The sequence below is a fragment of the Rhinoraja longicauda genome, chromosome 5 (genome assembly GCF_053455715.1).
Source record: "Rhinoraja longicauda isolate Sanriku21f chromosome 5, sRhiLon1.1, whole genome shotgun sequence".
NCBI classification, from domain to species: Eukaryota; Metazoa; Chordata; class Chondrichthyes; order Rajiformes; family Arhynchobatidae; genus Rhinoraja; species Rhinoraja longicauda.
In genome coordinates this window covers 86,437,924-86,462,233 of record NC_135957.1, presented here as the reverse complement: position 1 = coordinate 86,462,233, position 24,310 = coordinate 86,437,924, and the positions used below count along the sequence as shown (strand labels likewise).

General features: G+C 49.9%; 1 protein-coding gene and 1 long non-coding RNA gene across 2 annotated transcripts in view; one reads left to right on the top strand and one right to left on the bottom strand.

The window, feature by feature from the left end:
- Positions 1-93: 93 nt before the first annotated feature.
- On the top strand, positions 94-16,567 carry LOC144594079 (uncharacterized). The gene is made up of 3 exons (XR_013547323.1): positions 94-178; positions 4,949-5,156; positions 16,324-16,567. It is a non-coding gene; the product is annotated as an uncharacterized LOC144594079 (long non-coding RNA).
- A 2,800-nt stretch (positions 16,568-19,367) lies between these two features.
- The window catches only part of traf3ip2a (TRAF3 interacting protein 2a), a 31,147-nt gene continuing 26,204 nt past the window's right edge, over positions 19,368-24,310 (bottom strand). The window contains 2 exon segments of the mRNA XM_078400078.1: positions 19,368-19,635; positions 24,078-24,152. Of these exon segments, the coding sequence (XP_078256204.1) occupies positions 19,480-19,635; positions 24,078-24,152 (231 nt within the window). The 3' untranslated portion in view covers positions 19,368-19,479.

The window sequence follows — 24,310 nt, the reverse complement described above, 5'->3', positions numbered from 1 at the left end:
GTTCCCCATTGGCTTCCATCCCCGCGGACCGCCCAATACGCTGATTGGATGCGGCGCTGTCAAACATGCAGCCTTGGCTCCGCCCCTCGGCGATTGACAGCCGGCAGCCCTCGCCGCAGGGCCGGACCGTTCCCCAGCACGGGGAGGGCGCTGTGGTTGACCGGCGCTGCTGCGACTGGTGTGCATTGCATTATATTTGCTCTGCATTGCATTGCATTGGTGTGCATTGACATGCTGCAACTGGTGTGCATTGGCACTGCTGCAACGTGCATTGCACTGTATTTGCTCTGCATTGGTGTGCATTGACATGCTGCAACTGATGCGCATTGGCGCTGCATCAGTGTGCATTGGCACTGTTGCAACGTGCATCGCACTGTATTTGCTCCTCTGCGCTGCACTGCATTCGTTTGCATTGACATGCTACTGGTATACATGCCACTGCATTGGTGTTCATTGACGCTACTGCAACTGGTGTGCATTGCACTGCATTAGTGCGTGTTGGCGCTACTGCGACTGGTGTGCATTGCACTGCATTGGTGTGCATTGTCATGCTGCAACTGGTGTACATGGCATTGCATTGGTGTGCATTGCACCGTATTGGTGTGCATTGTACCGCCTAGGTGTGCATTGGCACTACTTCAACTGGTGTGCATTGCACTGCATTGTTGTGCATGACATGCTGTGACTGGTGTACATGGCATTGCAATGATTTGCATTGCATTAGTGTGCATTGGTGCAACTGCAACTGGTGTGCATTGGCTCTGCTGCAACATGTGTGCATTGCAATGCATTGGTGTACATTGGAGCTGCTGCAACAGGTATGTATAGTTCTACATTGTTGTGCATTGACGCTGCTGCAACGGGTGTGCATTGCACTGTACTAGCGTGCATTGCCATCACCGCAACTGGTATGCATTACAATGCATGGTATGCATTGGCACTGCTGCCACAACTCAACATTGCTCTGCATTCAGTGCATTGACACTGCTGCATTGCACTGCATTTGGCATGCATTAGCGCTACTTCATTGGCGTGCATTGGCGTAGCTGCAACTGGTGTGCATTGGTGCTGCCACCACTGTTGTCCATGGCACCGCATTGGAGCTGGTGGTGGTGTGCATTGCACTGCATTGGTGTGTATTGACCTGCTGCAACTGGTACTTATTGCACTGCATTGGTGTGCGTTAGCGCTGCAACTACTGGTGTGCACAGTACTGCATCTATATGCATTGCACTGCATTAGTTTGCATTGGCACTGCTACAACTGGTGTGTATTGGCACCGCAACTATCCAAGTGCATGCACTACATTGGTGTGCACTGGTGCTGCCACTGATGCACATTGGTGCTGTGCTTTGCGTTAATGCGCTGCATTGATGTATATTTGCTCTGCTTCAAGTGGTGTGCATTGGCACCGGTGCTGGTGCGTTGCACGGCATCGGTGTACATTAACACTGCTGCTGCTGCTCAATGTTGCTCTGCATCAGTATTGTGTGCATGGCTGCTGCTGCTGCATCTGGTGTGCATGGTGCTGCATTGGTGTGCATTGGCACTGGTACAACTGGTGTGCATGGTGCTGCATTGGTGTGCATTGGCACTGCTTCAACTGGTGTGCATTGCACTGCTTTGTATGAGGCTGGATGAGTCGGGCATCGCTTCCGGGTGTCCCTCAGTGCAAGGAATGACCTGCTTCCAGTTCAGTTCTATGGGAGAATGCATCTCTGCAAGAGGCAGGGTGTGAGTGGGTGTTCTCCAAGTATCTGTCGGAGTAGGTGGGTCCGTAGTAGACGTCACTCCGCAATCGGATGTCCCCTGTGATGGAGACGGAGAGATCAAGAAAGGGGAGAAAGGTGTCAGAGATAGTCTGAGTAGATTCAGATTAGTTTACAGTCGTGTTGTTGATGTATCTGAGTCACATACCTGTGTCTGAAGAAGGATCCCGACCCGAAAGTGCAAGGAAATTCCAAGTTGACATGAAGATCGTAGAGTTTCACGTGGGTATATGCGGCTTGCTCCAGCACCTGTGTGTTTAATTTCTCTAAGAGCAAAATCCTTTGACATCAGATTGAAAGAGTCAAGAAAGATCTATATGACAAAATATTTCATCAGTCATGAAATAGAAGTGGGTAGAATGTATGTGTCTTTTGCCCAGGATAGGAGAATTAAGAACCAGGAGACTTAGATTTGGGGTGAGAGGGCAAAGATTTAAATAGGAACTTGAGGGGCAACCTTTCCACACAGAGGGTGGTGGGTGTATGGAACGAGCTGCCAGAGGAGGTAAGTGAGAAACTAGGAACTGCGGATGCTGGTTTACACCAAAGATAGACACGGAACGTTGGAGTAACTCAGCGGGTCTCTGGAGAAAAAGGATGGGTGATGTTTCGGGTTAGGACCCTTCTTCAGACCCAGGTAAATTAGATAGGTAAGATAATAGATTTTAAAGATATTTGAAGGTAGACACAAAATGCTGGGGTAACTCAGGGGGTCAGGCAGCATCTCTGGAGAGAAGGAATGAGTGATGTTTCGGGTCCAGACCTGAAACATCACCCATTGCTTCTCTCCAGAGATGCTGCCTGACCCGCTCAGTTACTCCAGCATTTTGTGTCTACCTTCGATTTAAACCAGCATCTGCAGCTTTTTTCCCTACACATTTAAAAGATACTTGGACAGGTTCGCGGATAGGAAAGGTTTAGAAGGATTTGGGCCAAACGTGGGCAAGAGGGACTAATGTAGATGGAGCATCTTGGTCGGCATGGGCAAGTTGGGCCGAAGGGCCTGTTTCCATGCTGTTTGACTATGACATTGTTTCATTTTAATCAATATCACATCTGGTCACATAAGTAACCACCTTTTTCTAAGGATATCTGGTACTTTCCTGCCAACAGGCTGCATATTGTCTATTGTCTATAAACTCACAAACCCATGTATTCATCATTGCTAGAAACATCCACTTATATATGAAAAATCAATCATCCTACCACAACTCAACACAACTTGATCATAATCAAGGACCAATCTCACTTCAGTCACTCCTTTTCTCTTCCATCAGGCGAGGAGAGGTAAAGAGGTGTGAAAACATATGACTCATACATACAGATCAGACAATGGGCAATAGGTGCAGGAGGAGGCCATTCGGCCCTTCGAGCCAGCACCGCCATTCAATGTGATCATGGCTGATCATCCACAATCAGTACCCCGTTCCTGCCTTCTCCCCACACCCCTTGACTCTGCTATCTTTAAGACCTCTATCTAAATCTCTCTTGACAGTATCTGGAGAATTGGCCTCCACTGCCTTCTGAGGCAGAGAATTCCACAGATTCACAACTCTCTGACTGAAAAAGCTTTTCCTCTTCTCAGTTCTAAATGGCCTACCCCTTATTTTTAAACTGTGGCCCCTGGTTTTGGACTCCCCCAACATCGGGAACATGTTGGCCTTCGTAACAAGAGGAGTTGAGTATAGGAGCAAAGAGGTCCTTCTACAGTTGTACCGGGCCCTGGTGAGACCGCACCCGGAGTACTGTGTGCAGTTTTGGTCTCCAAATTTGAGGAAGGATATTCTTGCTATGGAGGGCGTGCAGCGTAGGTTCACTAGGTTAATTCCCGGAATGGCGGGACTGTCGTATGTTGAAAGGCTGGAGCGATTGGGCTTGTATACACTGGAATTTAGAAGGATGAGGGGGGATCTTATTGAAACATATAAGATAATTAGGGGATTGGACACATTAGAGGCAGGAAACATGTTCCCAATGTTGGGGGAGTCCAGAACTAGGGGCCACAGTTTAAGAATAAGGGGTAGGCCATTTAGAACGGAGATGACGAAGAACTTTTTCAGTCAGAGAGTGGTGAAGGTGTGGAATTCTCTGCCTCAGAAGGCAGTGGAGGCCAGTTCGTTGGATGCTTTCAAGAGAGAGCTGGATAGAGCTCTTAAGGATAGCGGAGTGAGGGAGTATGGGGAGAAGGCAGGAACGGGGTACTGATTGAGAGTGATCAGCCATGATCGCATTGAATGGCGGTGCTGGCTCGAAGGGCTGAATGGCCTACTCCTGCATCTATTGTCTATTGTAACGGGCCCTTTGGCCCACTGAGTCCTTTGCCCTATCTTTAGTTCAGTTTAGAGATACAGTATGGAAACTTGCCCTTCGGCCCATCAAGTCTATTCCAACCTGCGATCAATGTTATTCCACTTTTTCATCCACTTCTGACACACTGGTCAGACCACAGTTGGAGTATTGTGAGCAGTTTTGGGCCCCGCATCTGAGGAAGGATGTGCTGGCTCTGGAGAGGGTCCAGAGGAGGTTTACAAGAATGATTGCAGGAATGAATGGGTTAGCATATGATGAGTGTTTGTCGGCACTGGGCCTGTACTCGCTGGAGTTTAGAAGGATGAGTGGGGGGGCCAGCGGAGAATCCCCAAATGGTCACAAACTGTGGTGCATCACGACAGGAAGCTTTCTATGCCGCATCTGTGAATCCTTGTGGAATGCAGCCCTGGGTCTTTAGGCAAGTTGCTATTTAGACACAAGAGATACAGCAGGGAAACAGGCCCAGTTTCTCGGCCCACCGAGACAGCACCGACCAGCGATCCCCGTACACTAACATTATCCTACACACTAGGGACAATTTATAATTTTTACCAAAGCCAATTAACCTACAAACCTGCACGTGTTTGGAGTGTGGGGGGATGTAGAGTAGTGTAATGGTGTCACTCATGTTACGCGTCATGCTTTTGTAGTTATGCCCCATTAGCTTTTGAGTGACCACTGCTTGCGAGATTTGGGTTAGTGTAAGTGGAGCATGCAGGCGTGAGGTCGTGCCTGCTATGTAGTTAATAAAGTTTTTGGATCGTTATCCAGGTGTAAGGCTTCTGTTATTATACGGTCAACACAACATGGTGTCAGAAGTGTACGGACTTACTCCAAATTCTATTGTTTTCCTCTTGTTTTTATCTTAGTTTGTTATTTTTCTACTGTGTGCGATGGCTTCTGCTCTCAGGAAACCGGAGAACTTGGTGTTTGATGCTGATCTTGCAGAACGGTGGCGTGTCTTTGAAGAGGATTTTTCAATCTCCATTGATGCTGCATACCCTACGGCTGTTCCTGCTCTTCGTGCGTCAATCCTTATCGAACACGTGCTGGTCCTATTTGCAGGCCGGTTGTGAAGTATGTTTAACTTTCCTCCAGTTTGTCATCAATTGTTATACATGACGTGCTTAGTTTATGGGTCTGTATCGCTGTTGATTCTTTAAGAGGGGGGGGGATGTAGAGTAGTGTAATGGTGTCACTCATGTTATGCGTCATGCTTTTGTAGTTACGCCCCATTAGCTTTTGAGTGACCACTGCTTGCGAGATTCGGGTTAGTGTAAGTGGAACGTGCAGGCGTGAGGTCGTGCTTGAGTGCTGGAGTAACTCAACGGGTCAGGCAGCATCTCTGGAGAACATGGACAGGTAATGTTTCACAGAGTGCTGGAGTAACTCAGCGGGTCAGGCAGCATCTGTGGAGAACATGGATAGGTGACGTTTTGTTTCGGGACTTCTTCAGACTGATGAAGCAGAGTAAAGAACGCTGTAAAGGAGAGGTGGGGAGATAGATTCAATGATAGATTCTTGATTAGTAAGTGTCAGGGGTTATGGGGAGAAGGCTGGAGAATGGGGTTAAGAGGGAAAGATAGATCAGTATCTGTCGTTGGTAAGTTACTGGAGAGTATTCTGAAGGATAGGTTATACAGGCATTTGGACGGGCAAGGGCTGATTAGGGACAGTCAGCATGGTTTTGTACGTGGGAGGTCGTGTGTCTCAAATTTGATTGATTTTTTTGAAGACATATCCAAAAAGGTCGATGAGGGCAGAACTGTAGATGTTGTGTACATGGACTTCAGTAAGGCGTTCAACAAGGTTCCGCATGGTCGGCTGCTCTGGAAGGTTAGATCCCATGGGATCCAAGGAGAGATAGCTGAATTGATAGCAAATTGGCTCCATGGAAGGAAGCAGAGGGTGATGGTGGAAGGTTGCTTCTCGGACTGGAGGCCTGTGACTAGTGGTGTGCCTCAGGGTTCTGTGCTGGGTCCGTTACTGTTTGTCATCCACATTAATGATTTGGATGAGAACATACAGGGCAAGATTAGCAAGTTTGCTGATGAAACAAAAGAGAGTGGTTTTGCAGATAGTGAAGATGGTTGTGAACGATTGCAACAGGATCTGGATCGATTGGCCAGGTGGGCGGAGGAATGGTTGATGGAGTTTAATACAGAGAAGTGTGTGGTGTTGCATCGTGTTCAATCATTAAGCCGATCTACCTGTAACTTCATAACATACAAGTCATTAATAACAACGCAAGCTGAAGCACAAAGGAACTTGGAACATCACAAAGCTCAGAGAAAAGGAGGCCGTTACCATTGGTCGGTCTGAAGAAGGGTCTCGACCCGAAATGTCACCCATTCCTTCTCTCCAGAGACGCTGCCAGGGCTGGAGTGCTGCCGGAGCTCACCGGAGCGCCGCTCCGACACCTCTACAAAAAAGACAAAATACTGGGCTGGGCTACATCTACAATGGTGGGGAGTGTGGTGTGTGTGATGGCACACAGAGAAGAGAGGAGGGAGAAAGAGAGGGCCGCGTGGTTTGAAGGGACAGGGGGTTTAACGCCAAGCTGTGTTCAGTGCCAGCAGTGATTCGGAATCCTCGGCTGAAATAAATCAACTGGACACAGAGAGCAGCCGACGCCAAGATCAGTCACAGAGTAAAAAATACACTTAGTGGGAATTCCGCGGTACAGTCCAAGGGTAGCCAAGCCAAGCATTCGCATGGATAACGTTGACTTTTTGTCACTTGCACAGGTCATGCCTTATTGTGTTACCAGAACACTGCATTAAAAACACCACCACCAGCTTTGGTCACGCTTCTGCTCATGAGCCTTCCCCTTCAGACAACTGGCTATTTTGTTTAGTTTAGTGTAGAGATACTGATAATCTGAGTTCTTTACCTTCAGTCTGAATAATCACATGTAATTTTAATTTTTTTTAGATTTAGAGATACAGCGCGGAAACAGGCCCTTCGGCCCACCGGGTCCGCGCCGCCCAGCGATCCCCGCACACTAACACTATCCTACACACACTAGGGACAATTTTTTTAAACATTTACCCAGTCAATTAACCTACAAACCTGTACGTCTTTTGAGTGTGGGAGGAAATCGAAGATCTCGGAGAAAACCCACGCAGGTCATGGGGAGAACGTGTAAACTCCGTACAGACGGCGCCCATAGTCAGGATCGAACCTGAGTCTCCGGCGCTGCATTCGCTGTAAGGCAGCAACTCTACCGCTGCGCCACCGTGCCGCCCAGTACTGGATGAGCACATCAGATTTATTCCACAGTGGGGTTTTTCCGGTGAGAATCTCCAGACACAATACTAGTGTCCGAAAAGATCTCAACTCAGGAGAGGGGAAGAGCAACTTTTCCACGATTGTTTTGCTTTTTTATACAGAAAGGAAAAAGGGGCGTAACAGATAAAATTAAGGACCAATTACAATTCTAATACAATTTCCAATGTTACAGAGAAAACAAAATCATGAATACAGGTCACATGCTCAGAAACCAAACCATTATGGTGTCAGGAGTGGGATCTCCTAAAGGGACAAACACATTCCATTCCCAATGATAACATTTCTACCACAAGCATCCATCTTACTGCTTTCTACTGAAAATAAGCATCCATTTTATATTAGCTAATAGCGTAGATTCTCATTACAGCGCGGAAACAGGCCCTTCGGCCCACCGACTCCGCGCCGTCCAGCGATCCCCGCACACTAACATTATCCTGCACCCACCAGGGACAATTTAAATTGTGTAGGAAGAAAGCTGCAGATGCTGGTTAAGATCGAAGGGAGACAGAATGTTGGAGTAACTCAGCGGGTCAGGCAGCATCTCGGGAGAGAAGGAATGGGTGACGTTCCAGGTCAAGACCCTTCTTCAGACTCGACAGGGACAATTTACATTTATGCAGAAGCCATTTAACCCGCAAACCTGTAGGTCTTTGGAGTGTGGGAGGAAACCGGAGATCTCGGAGAAAATGTCACGCAGGTCACGGGGAGAAGGTACAAACTCCGTGCAGACAGCGCTCGTAGTCAGGATGGAACCCGGGTCTCTGGCGCTGTGAGGCAGCAACTCTACCGCTGCGCCACCGTGCTGCCCATGTGCCTGTGAAGTCACGAGAATCCTATACTCCAGAGTTTAATATTCGTCAAGCATTTTGTTGCGTTTAGCATGATTGCCAAAAAAAAATTCTGATTTTAGTTAGCAAATTATACTTCCTCCTGAGGAGGCAGCACAGAAGCAGTGCGTTAGTGTTGAGTTTGTCCACAGTCTGCAAAGTGCTCACCACCAGACTCAGGGACAGCTTCTTCCCCTCTGTTATCAGGCTTCTGAACGGCCCTTCCATAAGCTAGGGCACTGCCTGATTCACCTCTACCCCATTGCGGACGTTGGACTTTGTCTGTGAAACTGATGTACTACAAGGCTGAGAACTATATTCTGCACTCTGTATCTTCCCCTTTGCTCTACCTGTGACGGCACGGTGGCACAGCGGTAGAGTTGCCGCCTTACAGCGAATGCAGCGCCGGAGACCCGGGTTCGATCCCGACTACGGGTGCTGACTGTACGGAGTTTGTACCTTCTCCCCGTGACCTGCGTGGGTTTTCTCCGAGATCTTCGGTTTCCTCCCACACTCCAAAGACGTGCAGGTTTGTAGGTTAGTTGGCTTGGTAAATGTAAAAATTGTCCCCAGTGGGTGTTGGATAGTGTTAATATGTGGGGTTCGCTGGTCGGCGCGGACCCGGTGGGCCGAAGGCCCTGTTTGTGCGCTGTATCTCTAAACTATTGTACTTGAGGGGCCACAGTTTAAGAATAAGGGGTGGGCCATTTAGAACGGAGATGAGGAAAAACCTTTTCAGTCAGAGAGTTGTAAATCTGTGGAATTCTCTGTCTCAGAAGGCAGTGGAGGCCAATTCTCTGATTGCATTCAAGAGAGAGATGGATAGAGCTATTAAGGATAGCGGAGTCAGGGGGTATGGGGAGAAGGCAGGAACGGGGTACTGATTGAGAATGATCAGCCATGATCACATTGAATGGTGGTGCTCCTGCACCTATTGTCTATTGATCTGGTTGGTTAGTATGCAAAACAAAGCTTTTCACTCTACTTTAGATGCATAAAAACATAGAAAATAGGTGCACTACGTGCCAGCACCTCCATTCATTGTGATCATGGCTGATCGTAGCGAGATGCACCTCGGAAACAGACCCTTTGGCCCACCCAGACCGTGCTGACGAGCGATTACCCCGACTAGCACTATCCTGCACACAAGGGAGGATTTCCAATTTACAGAAGCCAATTAATCTACAAATCTGTACGTCTTTGGAGTGTGGAAGGAAACTGGGGCACAGGGTGCTGCACCAATGCAGGGGAGGTTTGGGCCCAACGGGTCCACTTGGTCTAGTTAAAAATAAAATCCATCAGTGGTCCGGGCAAGAGCTGTGAAGGGTAACTTCACAATAGGCGTTGAGGGAGTTCTTGAGATTTGGGAGTTCAGAGCAAGACCATGTCAACAGATGTTCTGGTTTTTTTATTGCCCCTCACTGGTGTTTATATGCTGGGGGATCTCCCATCTTCCATCAGCCCAGCACTTCAAGCGTGTGCAAGTCCCAGTGCTGCCAACTAGGATATAAAAAGAAAATCTCTGAGACAATTTCATCCCCCAGCTGGCAACAATATCGTAGAAACCAAGAACTCCAAGCGCTGGTTAATGCACGAGAAGGACACAGAGTGTTTACTTTGGAAACACAGCACGGAAGCAGGCCCTTCGGCCCACCGGGTCTGTGCAGGAGAATGGGGCCTGTGAGAGGGGCCCATTGAAAGGGAAAAACAGATCAGGCATGACTTTTTTTTCAAACTCTTACCTCGACGGAGATGTGATGTTTCTCCGTGTCGTATCTCCGTCCCCACTGCGGCCTAACATCGAGGAGTTGGCGGCCTTTCCTGGAGACCGGCCCAGCGCTTCATGCCGCGGGCGCGGCAAGGACTTTAACATGGCGGAGCTGCGATCCTTTGACTGCGGAGAGCTCTGTGGACTTTAACACCGTGAAGTCCACGGTCTTTGGTGAGAAGAGGCCGACTCAGGAGCTCCATGCCGCGGAGAGTGTTTCAACCGTCCCGACGCGGGGAGTTTCGATCGCCCCGACGCGAGGGCCTCGGACAGTCGGCAGCGGCAACTGTGGACGGTTCAACAGCCCCGACCGCGGGTGAACAAAGAGGAAGATGGTTGGACTTTATTACCTTCCATCACAGTAAGGAATGTGGAACCCGCTGTGGTGGATGTCCATGGTAAATTTTACTTTATGTGGCTGTGTGTCTTGTTGCTTTTCACAGCATAGAAACATTGAAAATAGGTGCAGGTGGAGGCCATTCAGCCCTTCGAGCCAGCACCACCATTCATTGTGATCACGGCTGATCATCCACAATCACGGCTGATCATCCACAAACAAGGGCCTGTTTCCACACCTTTATTCCTAAGAATAAAGGGGAGACCATTTAAAACTGAGGTGAGAAAAAACTTTTTCACCCAGAGAGTTGTGAATTTGTGGAATTCTCTGGCACAGAGGGCAGTGGAGGCCAAATCACTGGATGAATTTAAAAGAGAGTTAGGTAGAGCTCTGGGGGCTAGCAGAATCAAGGGATATGGGGAGAAGGCAGGCACGGGTTACTGATTGTGGATGATCAGCCGTGATCACAATGAATGGCGGTGCTGGCTCGAAGGGCCAAATGGCCTCCTCCTGCACCTATATTCTATGTTTCTATATTTTCCATACTGTGTGATTCTATGACTGTGACTCTATCTCTGGAGAACGTGACGACGTTGACGGAAGGTTTTTGACCCGAAACGTCACTTGTCTGTGTTTTTCAAGATGCTGCCTGACCTGCGACTCCAGTGCGAATGTATTTATTCACAAAATGCTGGAGTAACTCAGCAGGTCAGGCAGCATCTCAGGAGAGAAGGAATGGGTGACGTTTCGGGTCGAGGCCCTTCTTCAGAGAGCCTTCTGCTACTCCAGTGCTTTCTGTCTTTATTTTAGCGATACAGCGCGGAAACAGGCCCTTCGGCCCACCGAGTCTGTGGTGACCAGTGGTCTTCCCGTACACTAGCACTATCCAACACATACCAGGGACAACTTACAAAAGCCAATTAACCAACAGGATTCTGTTTGTGGACTGTAGTTCTGCTTTTAACACCATTGTGCCAGAGCTACTACACTACAAACTCTCTCAGCTGACTGTGCCTGAACCCCTCTGTCAGTGGATCATCAACTTCCTGACGGACAGGAATCAGCATGTGAGGCTGGGAAAGCACATCTCGCACCCGCAGACCCTCAGCATAGGAGCACCGCAAGGCTGCGTACTCTACCCTCTCCTTTACTCTCTCTACACCAACGACTGCACCTCCACAGACTCCTCTGTCAAGCTCCTCAAGTTTGCGGATGACACTACCCTGATTGGACTGATCCAGGATGGGGAGGAATCTGCCTACAGATGGGAAGTGACACAGCTGGCGTCCTGGTGCCATCGCAACAACCTGGAGCTCAATGCCCTCAAGACAGTGGAACTAATTGTAGGCTTTCGAAGAGATCCCCCTCCTCTCCCCTCACTCACCATCAACAACACCACAGTCACATCTGTACAGGCAACACCTGTAGTCAGGATCGAACCCAGGTCTCTGGAGCTGTCAGGCTGGAGCTCTACCACTGTGCCACCCTAAGTCCTTTTAAGTCCAGGGGTGTAAATATATATATTGGTTTACACTGAGGGGTGGAACAGAGGCACAGAGGTTAGAGCAGTACCAAAGCCTTCTTGATAGACCGCCCTATCTACTTCTGCTGCCTTTCAGTGAACTATATACCTGCACTCCGAGATCCCCCAGTTCCACAACACTCCTCCTCAGAGCAGTGTTCCAAATCTGATGGAGTGCACTCTCGAGCTTTTTCTTAACAAGAAGTGGCCTGTAGAACATAGAAACATAGACAATAGGTGCAGGAGGAGGCCATTTGGCCCTTCAAGCCAGCACCGCCATTCAATGTGATCATGGCTGATCATCCACAATCAGTAACCCGTGCCTGCCTTCTCCCCATATCCCTTGATTCCACTAGCCCCTAGAGCTCCATCTAACTCTCTTTTAAATCCATCCAGTGATTTGGCCTCCACTGCCCTCTGTGGCAGAGAATTCCACAAATTCACAACTCTCTGGGTGAAAAAGTTTCTTCTCACTTCAGTTTTAAATGGCCTCCCCTTTATTCTTAGACTGTGGCCCCTGGTTCTGGACTCGCCCAACACTGGGAACATTTTTCCTGCATCTGGCTTGTCCAGTCCATTTATAATTGGCAGTGGCCCGTTGAAGTGCTCATGGTTTTGCTTTCTCACACGTCTCGAGCCGCAAGCTTCCCTCTTTGACTGTGGTCACTCTGAAAATAGATAAGAGGAAGCAGAGGGACTGGGCATGAGTTCCTCCTTGTGTGGAGGCTACTGTTGCCAACTTCCTCATTCTCAAATAAGGGACATAAGGTCACGTCACCGCCCCACGTCACCTCACCCAGCCAGTGGCCACGTGCTCCCGCTCCACCAATGGCGGCTGCCCGGGCCGGGAGGCGGCTTGCTACGCAACCTCCGTTAGGCCGCGCCCGGGCCTCAGTGTCCGGGACTACAGCAGCCCCCGGGCTACAGTGTCCTGGCCTACACTGTCTGGGCCTACACTGTCTGGGCCTACAGTGTCCTGGCCTACACCGTCTGGGCCTACAGTGTCCGGGCATACAGTGTCCGGGCATACAGTGTCCGGGCCTACAGTGTCCGGGCCTACAGTGTCTGGGCCTACAATGCCCGGGCCTACACTGTCCGGGCCTACAGTGTCCAGGACTACATCGGCTCCCGGGCTACAGTGTCCGGGCCTACAGTGTCCGGGCCTACAGTGTCTGGGCCTACAGTGTCCGGGCCTACAGTGTCCGGGACTACAGCGGCCCCCGGGCTACAGTGTCCAGGGCTACAGTGTCCGGGCCTACAATGTCCGGGCCTACAGTGTCCGGGACTACAGCAGCCCCCGGGCTACAGTGTCCGGGCCTACACTGTCTGGGCCTACAGTGCCCTGGCCTACACTGTCTGGACCTACAGTGTCCAGGCCGAACCAATTTAGCCCAAAATACGGGATGTCCCGGCTAATAGGGACAGTTGGCAACCCTAGTGGAGGTTCTGGATTGAAAGCAGTGAGGTCTGCTGGGCCAGTTCCTCTTGTTGGCCCTCAACATCTTCCTACGCTGCCTGACCCGCTTCTCCAAAGTGAAACTCAGTGAGAGATGTTGGCTCTCGGATCGGAACACAGCTCACAGCTGGCATTAGAGTCACAGAGACACACAGCACGGCAAGTCCCAAATCCAACGGGGCGGCACGGTGGCGCAGCGGTAGAGTTGCTGCCTCACAGCGCCAGAGACCCGGGTTCCATCCTGACTACGGGCGCTGTCTGTACGGAGTTTGTACGTTCTCCCCGTGACCTGCGTGGGTTTTCTCCGGGTGCTCCGGTTTCCTCCCACACTCCAAAGACGTGCAGGTTTGTAGGTTAATTGGCTTGGTATAAATGTAAATTGTCCCATGTGTGTGTGGGATAGTGTTTGTGTGCGGAGATCACTGGTCAATAGATAATAGACAATAGATACAGGACGAGGCCATTTGGCCCTTCGAGCCAGCACCGCCATTCATCGTGATCATGTCTGATCATTCTCAATCAGTACCCCGTTCCTGCCTTCTCCCCATACCCCCTGACTCCGCTATCCTTAAGAGCTCTATCTAGCTCTCTCTTGAATGCATTCAGAGAATTGGCCTCCACTGCCTTCTGAGGCAGAGAATTCCACAGATTCACAACACAACTGGTCGCATGGACTCAATGGGCCGAAGGGCCTTTTTCCACGCTGGAAATGTCAGTGATTGTTGTCTTGGATGTAGAGTCTGGTGGAGTGGAAGGTGAGGAAGGACCAAGGGAACTCTCACCTTGTTGTGTCTGGGGAGAGCTGGATTGAGAGCAGAACAACAGGACACGGACTAGATGCAGGCGAGGAACCCATTTATTACAGCTGGGAGGAAACCACGTTTAAAGAACCAGGGAAGGTGACGTCACCGCCCCGCGCTCCATGTGACCTCAGCCAGCCAGCGGCCACGTGCTCCCGACTCCACCAAAGGTGGCCGTCCCGGCTGGGAGACGGATTGCTACGCAACCGCCGTTGGGCGGCGCCCGGGCCTCCACTGTCCCGACCTACACTGCCCGGGCCTACAGTTTCCGGGCCTACACTGTCCAGGCCTACACTGTCCGGACTTTCACTGCCCGGGCCTACAGCGTCCGGGCCTACAGCGTCCGGGCCTACAGCGTCCGGGCCTGCAGCGTCCGGGCCTGCAGCCTCCGGGCCTGCAGCCTCCGGGCCTGCAGCCTCCGGGCCTGCAGCCTCCGGGCCTACAGCGTCTGGGCCTACAGCGTCCGGGCCTACAGCGTCCGGGCCTACAGCGTCCGGGCCTACTGTGTCCAGGCCTACAGCTTAATACGGGACAAGGGAGGTCCTGTATGGGATAAAATACGGGATGTCCCGGCTGATATGGGACGGTTGGCAACCCTGGCCTCAGATGTCCTTGTATGGAAAACCTCATCTTGGGAGCTGATGCGGCAGATACAGAGGAATTGAGAGTAGGGGAGAGCGTCTTTGCAAGAGGCATGGTGGAGGAAGTGTAGTCCAGATAACTGTTGGAGTCAGTAGGTTTGTAGTAGATGTCAGTCGATAGTCTGCCCCCTGTAATGGAGACAGAGAGATCAAGAGAGGGAAAAGTCATAGAGTCATGAAGCGTGGAAACAGGCTCTTCATCCCAACTTGCCCACACCGATCAACATGTCCCATCTACACTAGTCCCACCTGCCAAGTTCAGTTTAGTGTAGAGATACAGCGCGGAAACAGGCCCTTTCGGCCCACCAGGTCCGCGCCGACCAGCGATCCCCGCACACTAACACTATCCTACACCCACTAGGGACAATTTTTACATTTACCAAGCCAATTAACCTACAAACCTGCACGTCTTTGGAGTGTGGGAGGAAACCGAAGATCTCGGAGAAAACCCACGCAGGAGAACGTACAAACTCCGTACAGACAGCACCCGTAGTCGGGATGGAACCCGGGTCTCCGGCGCTGCATTCGCTGCGAGGCAGCAACTCTACCGCTGTGTCACCGTGCCGCCCACTTTTGGCCCATATCCCTCTAAACCCGTCCTATCCATGTACCCGTTTAAATGTTTCTTAAACATTGTGATAGTCCCTGCCTCAACTACCTCCTCCGGCAGCTCGTTCCATACACCCACCACCCTTGAGAGAGGTGTCGGGGATAGTCTAGGTGAATTTGAGGGCAGGGTGGAAGTTAGCGGTGAAGTTAATTTACTAGACCAAGTGGATCCAAACATCTCCTGCATTGGTGCAGCACCCTCTCCTCCCCCCCTCCCCTCTCCACCCTCCCCCCCTCCCCTCTCCACCCTCCCCCCCTCTCCCCCCTCTCCCCTCCCCCCCTCTCTCTCCCCCCCTCTCTCCCCCCCTCTCTCTCCCCCCTCTCTCTCCCCCCTCTCTCTCCCCCCTCTCTCTCCCCCCTCTCTCTTCCCCCTTCTCTCTTCCCCCTCTCTCTTCCCCCCTCCCCCTCCCTCTCCCCTCCTTTCCCCCCCTCCCCCTCCCACCCTTCCCCTCTCCCCCCCTCCCCTCTCCCCCCCTCCCCTCTTCCCCCCTCCCCTCCCCTCCCCTCTCCCCTCCTCCCCCCCTCCCCTCTCCCCTCCTTCCCTCTCCCCCTTCCCGCTCCCCCCTCTCTCTCTCCCCCACTCCCCCTTCCTTCTCCCCACCACTCCCCCCACATACCCCCCTGCCCCCTCCACTCCTCAACTCCCCTCCCCCCGTTCCCCTCCCCTCCCCGCCACTCCATCACTTTCACCCCCCCTCCTCCCATCCTCTCTAGGAGATAGATTTAAACTTTAAAATGTGAATAACTTAAAAAACATAACACCAATTTCAATGAAACTCCTTCCATTAGCACCAGAGGGACGACGGTGAGTAAGATGGGCCGAAAATTGTCGCGCTATCGTGCACCGTTTTGGCTGTAGTTCAGGAACAAACAAACAAACAAACGAACGAGAGTTTAATGTATAGATAAAGATTTTCATTTACCCTGTTAGGGCATCTCTCTGTTTTATTCCCCTTTGTTACAAAAAATGTTAAACTAGCGTTTGATTTACAGGCATCTTCTCGTATTTACATGGGTTGCCAGCGATCCCACTGTTGACCTGAACGTAAAGACGTTGACAGTGGCTGAAGCAGAGAATGAACTGCAGCACAACACACCAACGTGGAAAGGTTGGCCAAGATGGCCGTCCGCGACTCACGGCGCCAGGCGGAAGAGGGCTCTGCCCGAGCCGGCCGCCCGCCCCTTTTCCGGGGTTACGTCCGTGCCCAGGTGGTGTTGGAGAGGGACCACGTGCTGCCCACGGGCACCCTGGGGGGTTTGCGGAACCACTGGGGGGGGGGGGGGGGGGGGGTGCATCCTGGATGGGGATTGTAATAGAAACATAGAAAATAGGTGCAGGAGTAGGCCATTCGGCCCTTCGAGCCTGTACGCACCGCCATTCAATATGATCATGGCTGATCATCCAGCTCAGTATCCCGTACCTGCCTTCTCTCCATACCCCCTGATCCCTTTAGCCACAAGGGCCACATCTAACTCCCTCTTAAATATAGCCAATGAACTGGCCTCAACTACACTCTGTGGCAGAGAATTCCACAGACTCACCACTCTCTGTGTGAAAAAAAAACGTTCTCATCTCGGTCCTAAAAGACTTCCCCCTTATCCTTAAACTGTGACCCCTGGTTCTGGACTTCCCCAACATCGGGAACAATCTTCCTGCATCTAGCCTGTCCAACCCCTTAAGAATTTTGTACGTTTCCCCCTCAATCTTCTAAATTCCAGCGAGTACAAGCCGACAGTAATATATATCATATCATATCATATATATACAGCGCGGAAACAGGCCTTTTCTTCCCACCAAGTCCGCGCCGCTCAGTGATCCCCGTACATTAACACTATCCTACACCCACTAGGGACAATTTTTTACATTTACCCAGTCAATTAACCTACAGTCAATTATAGTTGTATAATAGTTTCATTTGGTATATTTGTTCGTATTGTATTCTGGTGCTGGATTCTGTTTTGTCTTATTGCATTGTAAATATTGTTTTAAAATAATTGAATACATTTTTCGATAATAATTTTTTTTTAAATGTGGAAACGTTGAATTGAATTGAATAAATGTTATTGGCCAAGTATGTGCACATACAAGGAATATGCCTTGGTGCTCCGCTCACAAGTAACAACACGAACATACAGTAAACAACTAAGAATAAAGCATAAAACATTAAAACATTAAGAATAAGGGCTAGGCCATTTAGAAAGGAAATGAGGAAAAACTTTTTCAGTCAGAGAGTTGTGAATCTGTGGAATTCTCTGCCTCAGAAGGCAGTGGAGGCCAATTCTCTGAATGCATTCAAGAGAGAGCTAGATAGAGCTCTTAAGGATAGCGGAGTCAGGGGTATGGGGAGAAGGCAGGAACGGGGTACTGATTGAGAATGATCAGCCATGATCACATTGAATGGTGGTGCTGGCTCGAAGGGCCGAATGGCCTCCTCCTGCACCTATTGTCTATTGTTTATGAGTGAAATAAAATACCAGAGCAAAAGGAGCCTCCAGACTTTCAGTCTGAAGAAGGATCTCGATCTGAAACGTCACCTATTCCTTCCCTCCAGAGTTGATGCCTGTCCCGCTGAGTTACTCCAGCACTCTGTGTCTACCTTCGATTTAAACCAGCATCTGCAGTTGTCTTTCCTACAGACATTTGGCTGTTGAGTAGTGCTACTACTCCTGGAAAAAGAGCTGTGTTGATGTCTGGCTGTGGCAGCTTTGACAGTCCAGAGTAGCCCAAGGTTTGACCAAATACAGCCCTTCGACCTAACTTGCCCATGCCAACCCAGATGCTCATCTACACTCATCCCACCTGCCTGCATTTGGCCCATATCCCTCCAAACCTGTCCCATCCATGGTGCTCACTTTTAAATGCGGTTTTAGTGCCTACCTCGACAACGACTGAGAAGTGAAGACAAGGAACTGAAAATGCAGGTCTACAAAGGAAGAGACAAAGTGCTGGAGTAACTCAGCGGGTCAGGCAGCATCTGTGGAGAACATGGATAGGTGACGTTTCACAGAGTGCTGGAGTAACTCAGCGGGTCAGGCAGCATCTCTGGAGAACATGGATAGGTGACGTTTCACAGAGTGCTGGAGTAACTCAGTGGGTCAGGCAGCATCTGTGGAGAACATGAAGAACACATCAAAGGTTATGGGGAGAAGACAGGAGAATGGGTCCTGTGTGAGATACTCATGGAGAGGGAAAGGCAGATCAGCGATGATCGAATGGCGGGGTAGAATCGATGGGCTGAATGGCTTAATTTATTTGAGTTTCTTCATACTGCGTGGAAACAGGCCCTTTGGCCCATCAAGTCCGCGCCTAACAGCGATCACCCCATATACTAACACTGTCCCACACACACAAGGGACAATTTACAATTTACCGAAGCCAATTAACCTACAAACCTATATGTATTTGGAGTGTGGGAGAAAACCCACGCAGGTCACGGGGAGAACGTACAAACTCCGTACAGACAGCACCCGTAGTCGGGATGGAACCTGGGTCTCTGGCGCTGTGAGGCAGCAACTCTACCGCTGCGCCACCGTGCGGCCCCAATTCTGCCCCTGTGTCATATTGTGTTGTGCTGCTGCAGTGAGAATGTCGTTGATCGATCTGGGAAACCTAGAAACATAGACAACAGGTGCAGGAGGAGGCCATTCGGCCCTTCGAGCCAGCACTGCCATTCATCGTGATCATGGCTGATCATCCACAATCTGTAACCCATGCCTGCCTTCTCCCCATATCCCTTGATTCCACTAGCCCCTAGAGCTCTATCTAACTCTCTTTTAAATTCATCCAGTGAATTGGCCTCCACTGCCCTCTGTGGCAGAGAATTCCACAAATTCACAACCCTCTGGGTGAAAAAGTTCCTTCTCACCTCAGTTTTAAATGGGCTCCCCTTTATTCTTAGACTGTAGCACCTGGTTCTGGACTCCCCCAACATTGGGAACATTGTTCCTGCATCTAGCTTGTCCGGTCCTTTTTATAATTTTATACGTCTCTATAAGAATAACGATGATTATAAAACACTCTTGACCGTTGACGGCTGACGGATGACTGGCGTTTCGGCTCGGGACCCTTCTTCAGCCACCCTGTGGCGGTGGTGTCCACTTTGGCCGGGCGTCGAGGGGCGCTGGCTGTGGGCAGGTGGGGCTGGCCACTCACAGGGTCGGGATGGGCACGACCTGGATGGTGGGCAGCTGCCCGATGGGGGGGGCCACAAACTCCTCCTCCCTCAACAGCCGTAGTAGGATACGCTTCCCATCCCTGGGCCACCTGTATACATGCGTGTTCTGCAGCCAGCTGGGCACGTGTGTCTGCCGTGAGAGGGAACACGTCAGTCACATACACTGTGGACCGCTCCCCGACTTACGATGCGGGTTACAATCCGATTAAACCCATCGTAAACCAAAAATATCATAAGTCGAAAATACATTTAATACACCTTAACCCACCAAACATCACACACCTAACCTACCCAACATCACACACCTAACCTACCCAACATCATAGCCACCTAACCTACCCAACATCACACACCTAACCTACCCAACATCACACACCTAACCTACCCAACATCACACACCTAACCTACCAAACATCATAGCCACCTAGGAAGCATGCAGGTACAGCAGGCAGTGAAAAAAGCCAATGGAATGTTGGCCTTCATAACAAGACGAGTTGAGTATAGGAGCAAGGAGGTCCTTCTGCAGTTGTACAGGGCCCTAGTGAGACCGCACCTGGAGTATTGTGTGCAGTTTTGGTCTCCAAATTTGAGGAAGGATATTCTTGCTATTGAGGGCGTGCAGCGTAGGTTTACTAGGTTAATTCCCGGAATGGCGGGACTGTCATATGTTGAAAGACTGGTGTGACTAGGCTTGTATACACTGGAATTTAGAAGGATGAGAGGGGATCTTATCGAAACGTGTAAGATTATTAAGGGATTGGACACATTAGGGGCAGGAAACATGTTCCCAATGTTGGGGGAGTCCAGAACAAGGGGCCACAGTTTAAGAATAAGGGGTCGGCCATTTAGAACGGAGATGAGGAGGATTTTTTTCAGTCAGAGAGTTGTGAATCTGTGGAATTCTCTGCCTCAGAAGGCAGTGGAGGCCAATTCTCTGAATGCATTCAAGAGAGAGCTAGATGGAGCTCTTATAGCAGAGTCAGGGGGGTATGGGGAGAGGGCAGGAACGGGGTACTGATTGGTACTGATCAGCCATGATCACATTGAATGGCGGTGCTGGCTCGAAGGGCCGAATGGCCTCCTCCTGCACCTATTGTCTAACAGCCACCTAACCTACTGACCATCATAGTCTAGCCTCGTCTAACTTAAACATGCTCAGAACACTTACATGAACCTACAGTTGGGCAATATCGTCTCATGTAATTTATTGAATACTGCACTGTAAGTGAAAAACAGAATTGCTAGCCCGAGGAAAAGATCAAAATTCAAAATTCCAAGCACGGTTTCTACCGAATGCATATCGCGTTTGCACCATCATAAAGTCGAACTATCGTAAGTCGAAGCATCGTACGTCGAGGAGCATCTGCATATCTTTCCGCTGACTGGTTAGCACGCAAAAGCTTTTCACTGTACCTCGACACACGTGACAATAAACTAAACTCAACTCCACATCCACTCTATCCAGGCCACTCACTATTTGGTAAGTTTCAATGAGACCCCACTGTATCTTTACAAGGACGAGTTTAGAAGGACGAGGGGGGACCTCACTAAAACTGTGCGGCACCGTGGCGCAGCGGTAGAGTTGCTGCCTTACAGCGAATGCAGCGCCAGACACCCCGGGTTCCATCCCGACTACGGGTGCTGTCTGTACGGAGTTTGTACGTTCTCCCCGTGACCTGCGTGGGTTTTCTCCGAGATCTTCGGTTTCCTCCCACACTCCAAAGACGTACAGGTTTGTAGGTTAATTGGCTTGGTAAATGTAAAAATTGTCCCTAGTGGGTGTTGGATAGTGTTAGTGTGCGGGGATCGCTGGTCGGCGCGGACACGGTGGGCCGAAGGGCCTGTTTCCGCGCTGTATCTCTGAACTAAACTACACTAAACTAATTAAATTACAATTAATTCAAGCATTAGAAACCCAGGATACCAGCACAGTGGCAATAATAGCGACCTCATAAACTGATGCAAAATCATAGAGGTATACACGGGAACAGATGCACTTCATAGAAACATAGACAATAGGTGCAGGAGGCCCTTCGAGCCAGCACCGCCATTCATTGTGATCATGGCTGATCATCCACAATCAGTAACCCGTGCCTGCCTTCTCCCCATATCCATTGATTCCACTAGCCCCTAGAGCTCTATCTAACTCTCTTTTAAATCCATCCAGTGATTTGGCCTCCACTGCCCTCTGTGGCAGAGAATTCCACAAATTCACAACTCTCTGGGTGAAAAAGTTCCTTCTCACTTCAGTTTTAAAGAGACTTTAGTTTAGTTTAGTTTGGAGATACAGCACGGAAACAGGCTCTTCGGCCCACCGAGTCCGCGCCGACCAGCGATCCCCGCACACTGACACGATCTTACCTTCACAGACTACAGACAATTTAAATTCATACCAAGCCAATTAACCTACAAACTGCACGTCTTTGGAGTGTGGGAGGAAACCGAAGATCTGGGAGAAAACACACGCAGGTCACGGGGAGAACGTACAAACTCCGTACAGACAGACAGGCTCATGGATATGCAGGGAATGGTGGGATATGGATTACGTGCAGGCAGATAAGAGTTGGTCTTGGCAACATGTACCACATTATGGGCCTAAGGATAGGTTCCTGTTCTGTATTGTGTGGGAAGGAACTGCAGGTGCTGGTTTACAACAAAGGTAGACACAAAATGCTGGAGTAACTCAGTGGGACAGGCAGCATCTCTGGAGAGAAGGAATGGGTGACGTTTCGGGTCGAGACCCTTCTTCAGACTGGGGGACTGTTCTGTTCTGTACTGTTCTATGTTGTAGCTCACCCACAATGCTCCATCTACGTCTGTCCCACCTGCCTGCATTTGGCCCATTGCCCTCTAACCCTGTCCAGGTGTCTGTTAAACGTTGTTAGAGCACCTGCCCCAAATGGTGGACTAAGCCGCACAGAGGGTGGTGGGTGCATGGAACAAGCTGCCATAACGAGAGGATTTGAGTGCAGGAGCAAAGAGGTCCTTCTGCAGTTGTACAGGGCCCTAGTGAGACCACACCTGGAGTACTGTGTGCAGTTTTGGTCTCCTAATTTGAGGAAGGACGTCCTTGCTATTGAGGCAGTGCAACGTAGGTTCACCAGGTTAATCCCCGGGATGGCGGGGACTGTCATATGAGGAAAGATTGGAAAGACTGGGCTTGTATTCACTGGAGTTTAGAAGGATGAGAAGGGATCTTAGAGAGACGTATAAAATTATAAAAGGACTGGACAAGCTGGATGCAGGAAACATGTTCCCAATGTTGGGGGAGTCCAGAACCAGGGGCCACACGGTCTAAGAATAAAGGGGAGGCCGTTTAAAACTGAGGTGAGAAGAAACTTTTCACCCAGAGAGTTGTGAATTTGTGGAATTCTCGGCCACAGAGGGCAGTGGAGGCAAATTCACTGGATGGATTTAAAAGAGAGTTAGATAGAGCTCTAGGGGGCTAGTGGAATCAAGGGATATGGGGAAAAGGCAGGCACGGGTTACTGATTGTGGATGATCAGCCATGATCACAATGAATGGCGGTGCTGGCTCGAAGGGCCGAATGGCCTCCTCCTGCACCTATTGTCTATGTTTCTATGTTTCTAACAGGCAGTTGAGACAGGTCCTATATCAACATTTAAAAGATATTTAGACAGTTACATGGAGAAGATAAATTTAGAGGAAATGGGCTAAATGCGGGCTGGTGGGACTAGTGTAGATGGGACATGTTGGTCGATGTGGGCAAGTTGGGCCGAAGGGCCTGTTTCCACGCTGTATCACTCTGTGACTCAATGATAGAACGGGCCACTGGAAGTATTTTTTGAAAGTTTAGTTTAGATTAGAGATAAGTGCGGAAACAGGCCCTTCGGCCCACCGGGTCCACGCCGACCAGCGATCCCCCCACACTAACCCTACCCTACACCCACGAGGGACAATTTACAATTTTACCAAGCCAATTAACCTACAAACCAGGGTAGACACAAAATGCTGGAGTAGCTCAGCGGGTCAGGCAGCATCTCGGGAGAGAAGGAATGGGTGACGTTTCGGGTCGAGACCCTTCTTCAGACTTGACCCGAAACGTCACCCATTCCTTCTCTCCCGAGATGCTGCCTGACACTCTGAGTTACTCCAGCATTTTGTGTCTACCTTCGATTTTATAGACAATGGACATTTTTAACCAGCATCTGCAGTTTTATTTTTCTCCGACACAACCTACAAACCTGCACGTCTTTGGAGTGTGGGAGGAAACCGAAGATCTTGGAGAAAACCCACGCAGGTCACGGGGAGAACGTACAAACTCCGTACAGACGGCGCCCGTAGTCGGGATGGAAGCCCGGTCTCCGGCGCTGTGAGGCAGCAACTCTACCGCTGCACTACCGTGCCACCCAGTATTTAGAGATTTGGTTTGAATCTACGTGCTTTAATTAATAATAATAATAATATTTTTTTCGTCCCACAACGGGGAAATTTGCAGCTTACAGCAGCAAAGTGGATAGCAAAAATAGATAAGCATTCTTTATATTTAAAATAACAGTAATTATCTTTATTATAATGGTTGCAATCTCTAGAACACCTGGGTTTACTTGCCTTGGTAGCATTTGGGAATAGTACAGGGATGAATCTGAAATTCATGCTCGCTTGTTGGATGAATTCAATCTGCATCTGCAACAAAAAAATATATAGCTGTATCTCTAAAGTACACTAAGATTTTTTCCAACCATAAAAAGACACAAAATGCTGGAGTAACTCAGCGGGTCAGGCAGCATCTCTGGAGAACATGGATAGGTGACGTTTCACAGAGTGCTGGAGTAACTCAGCGG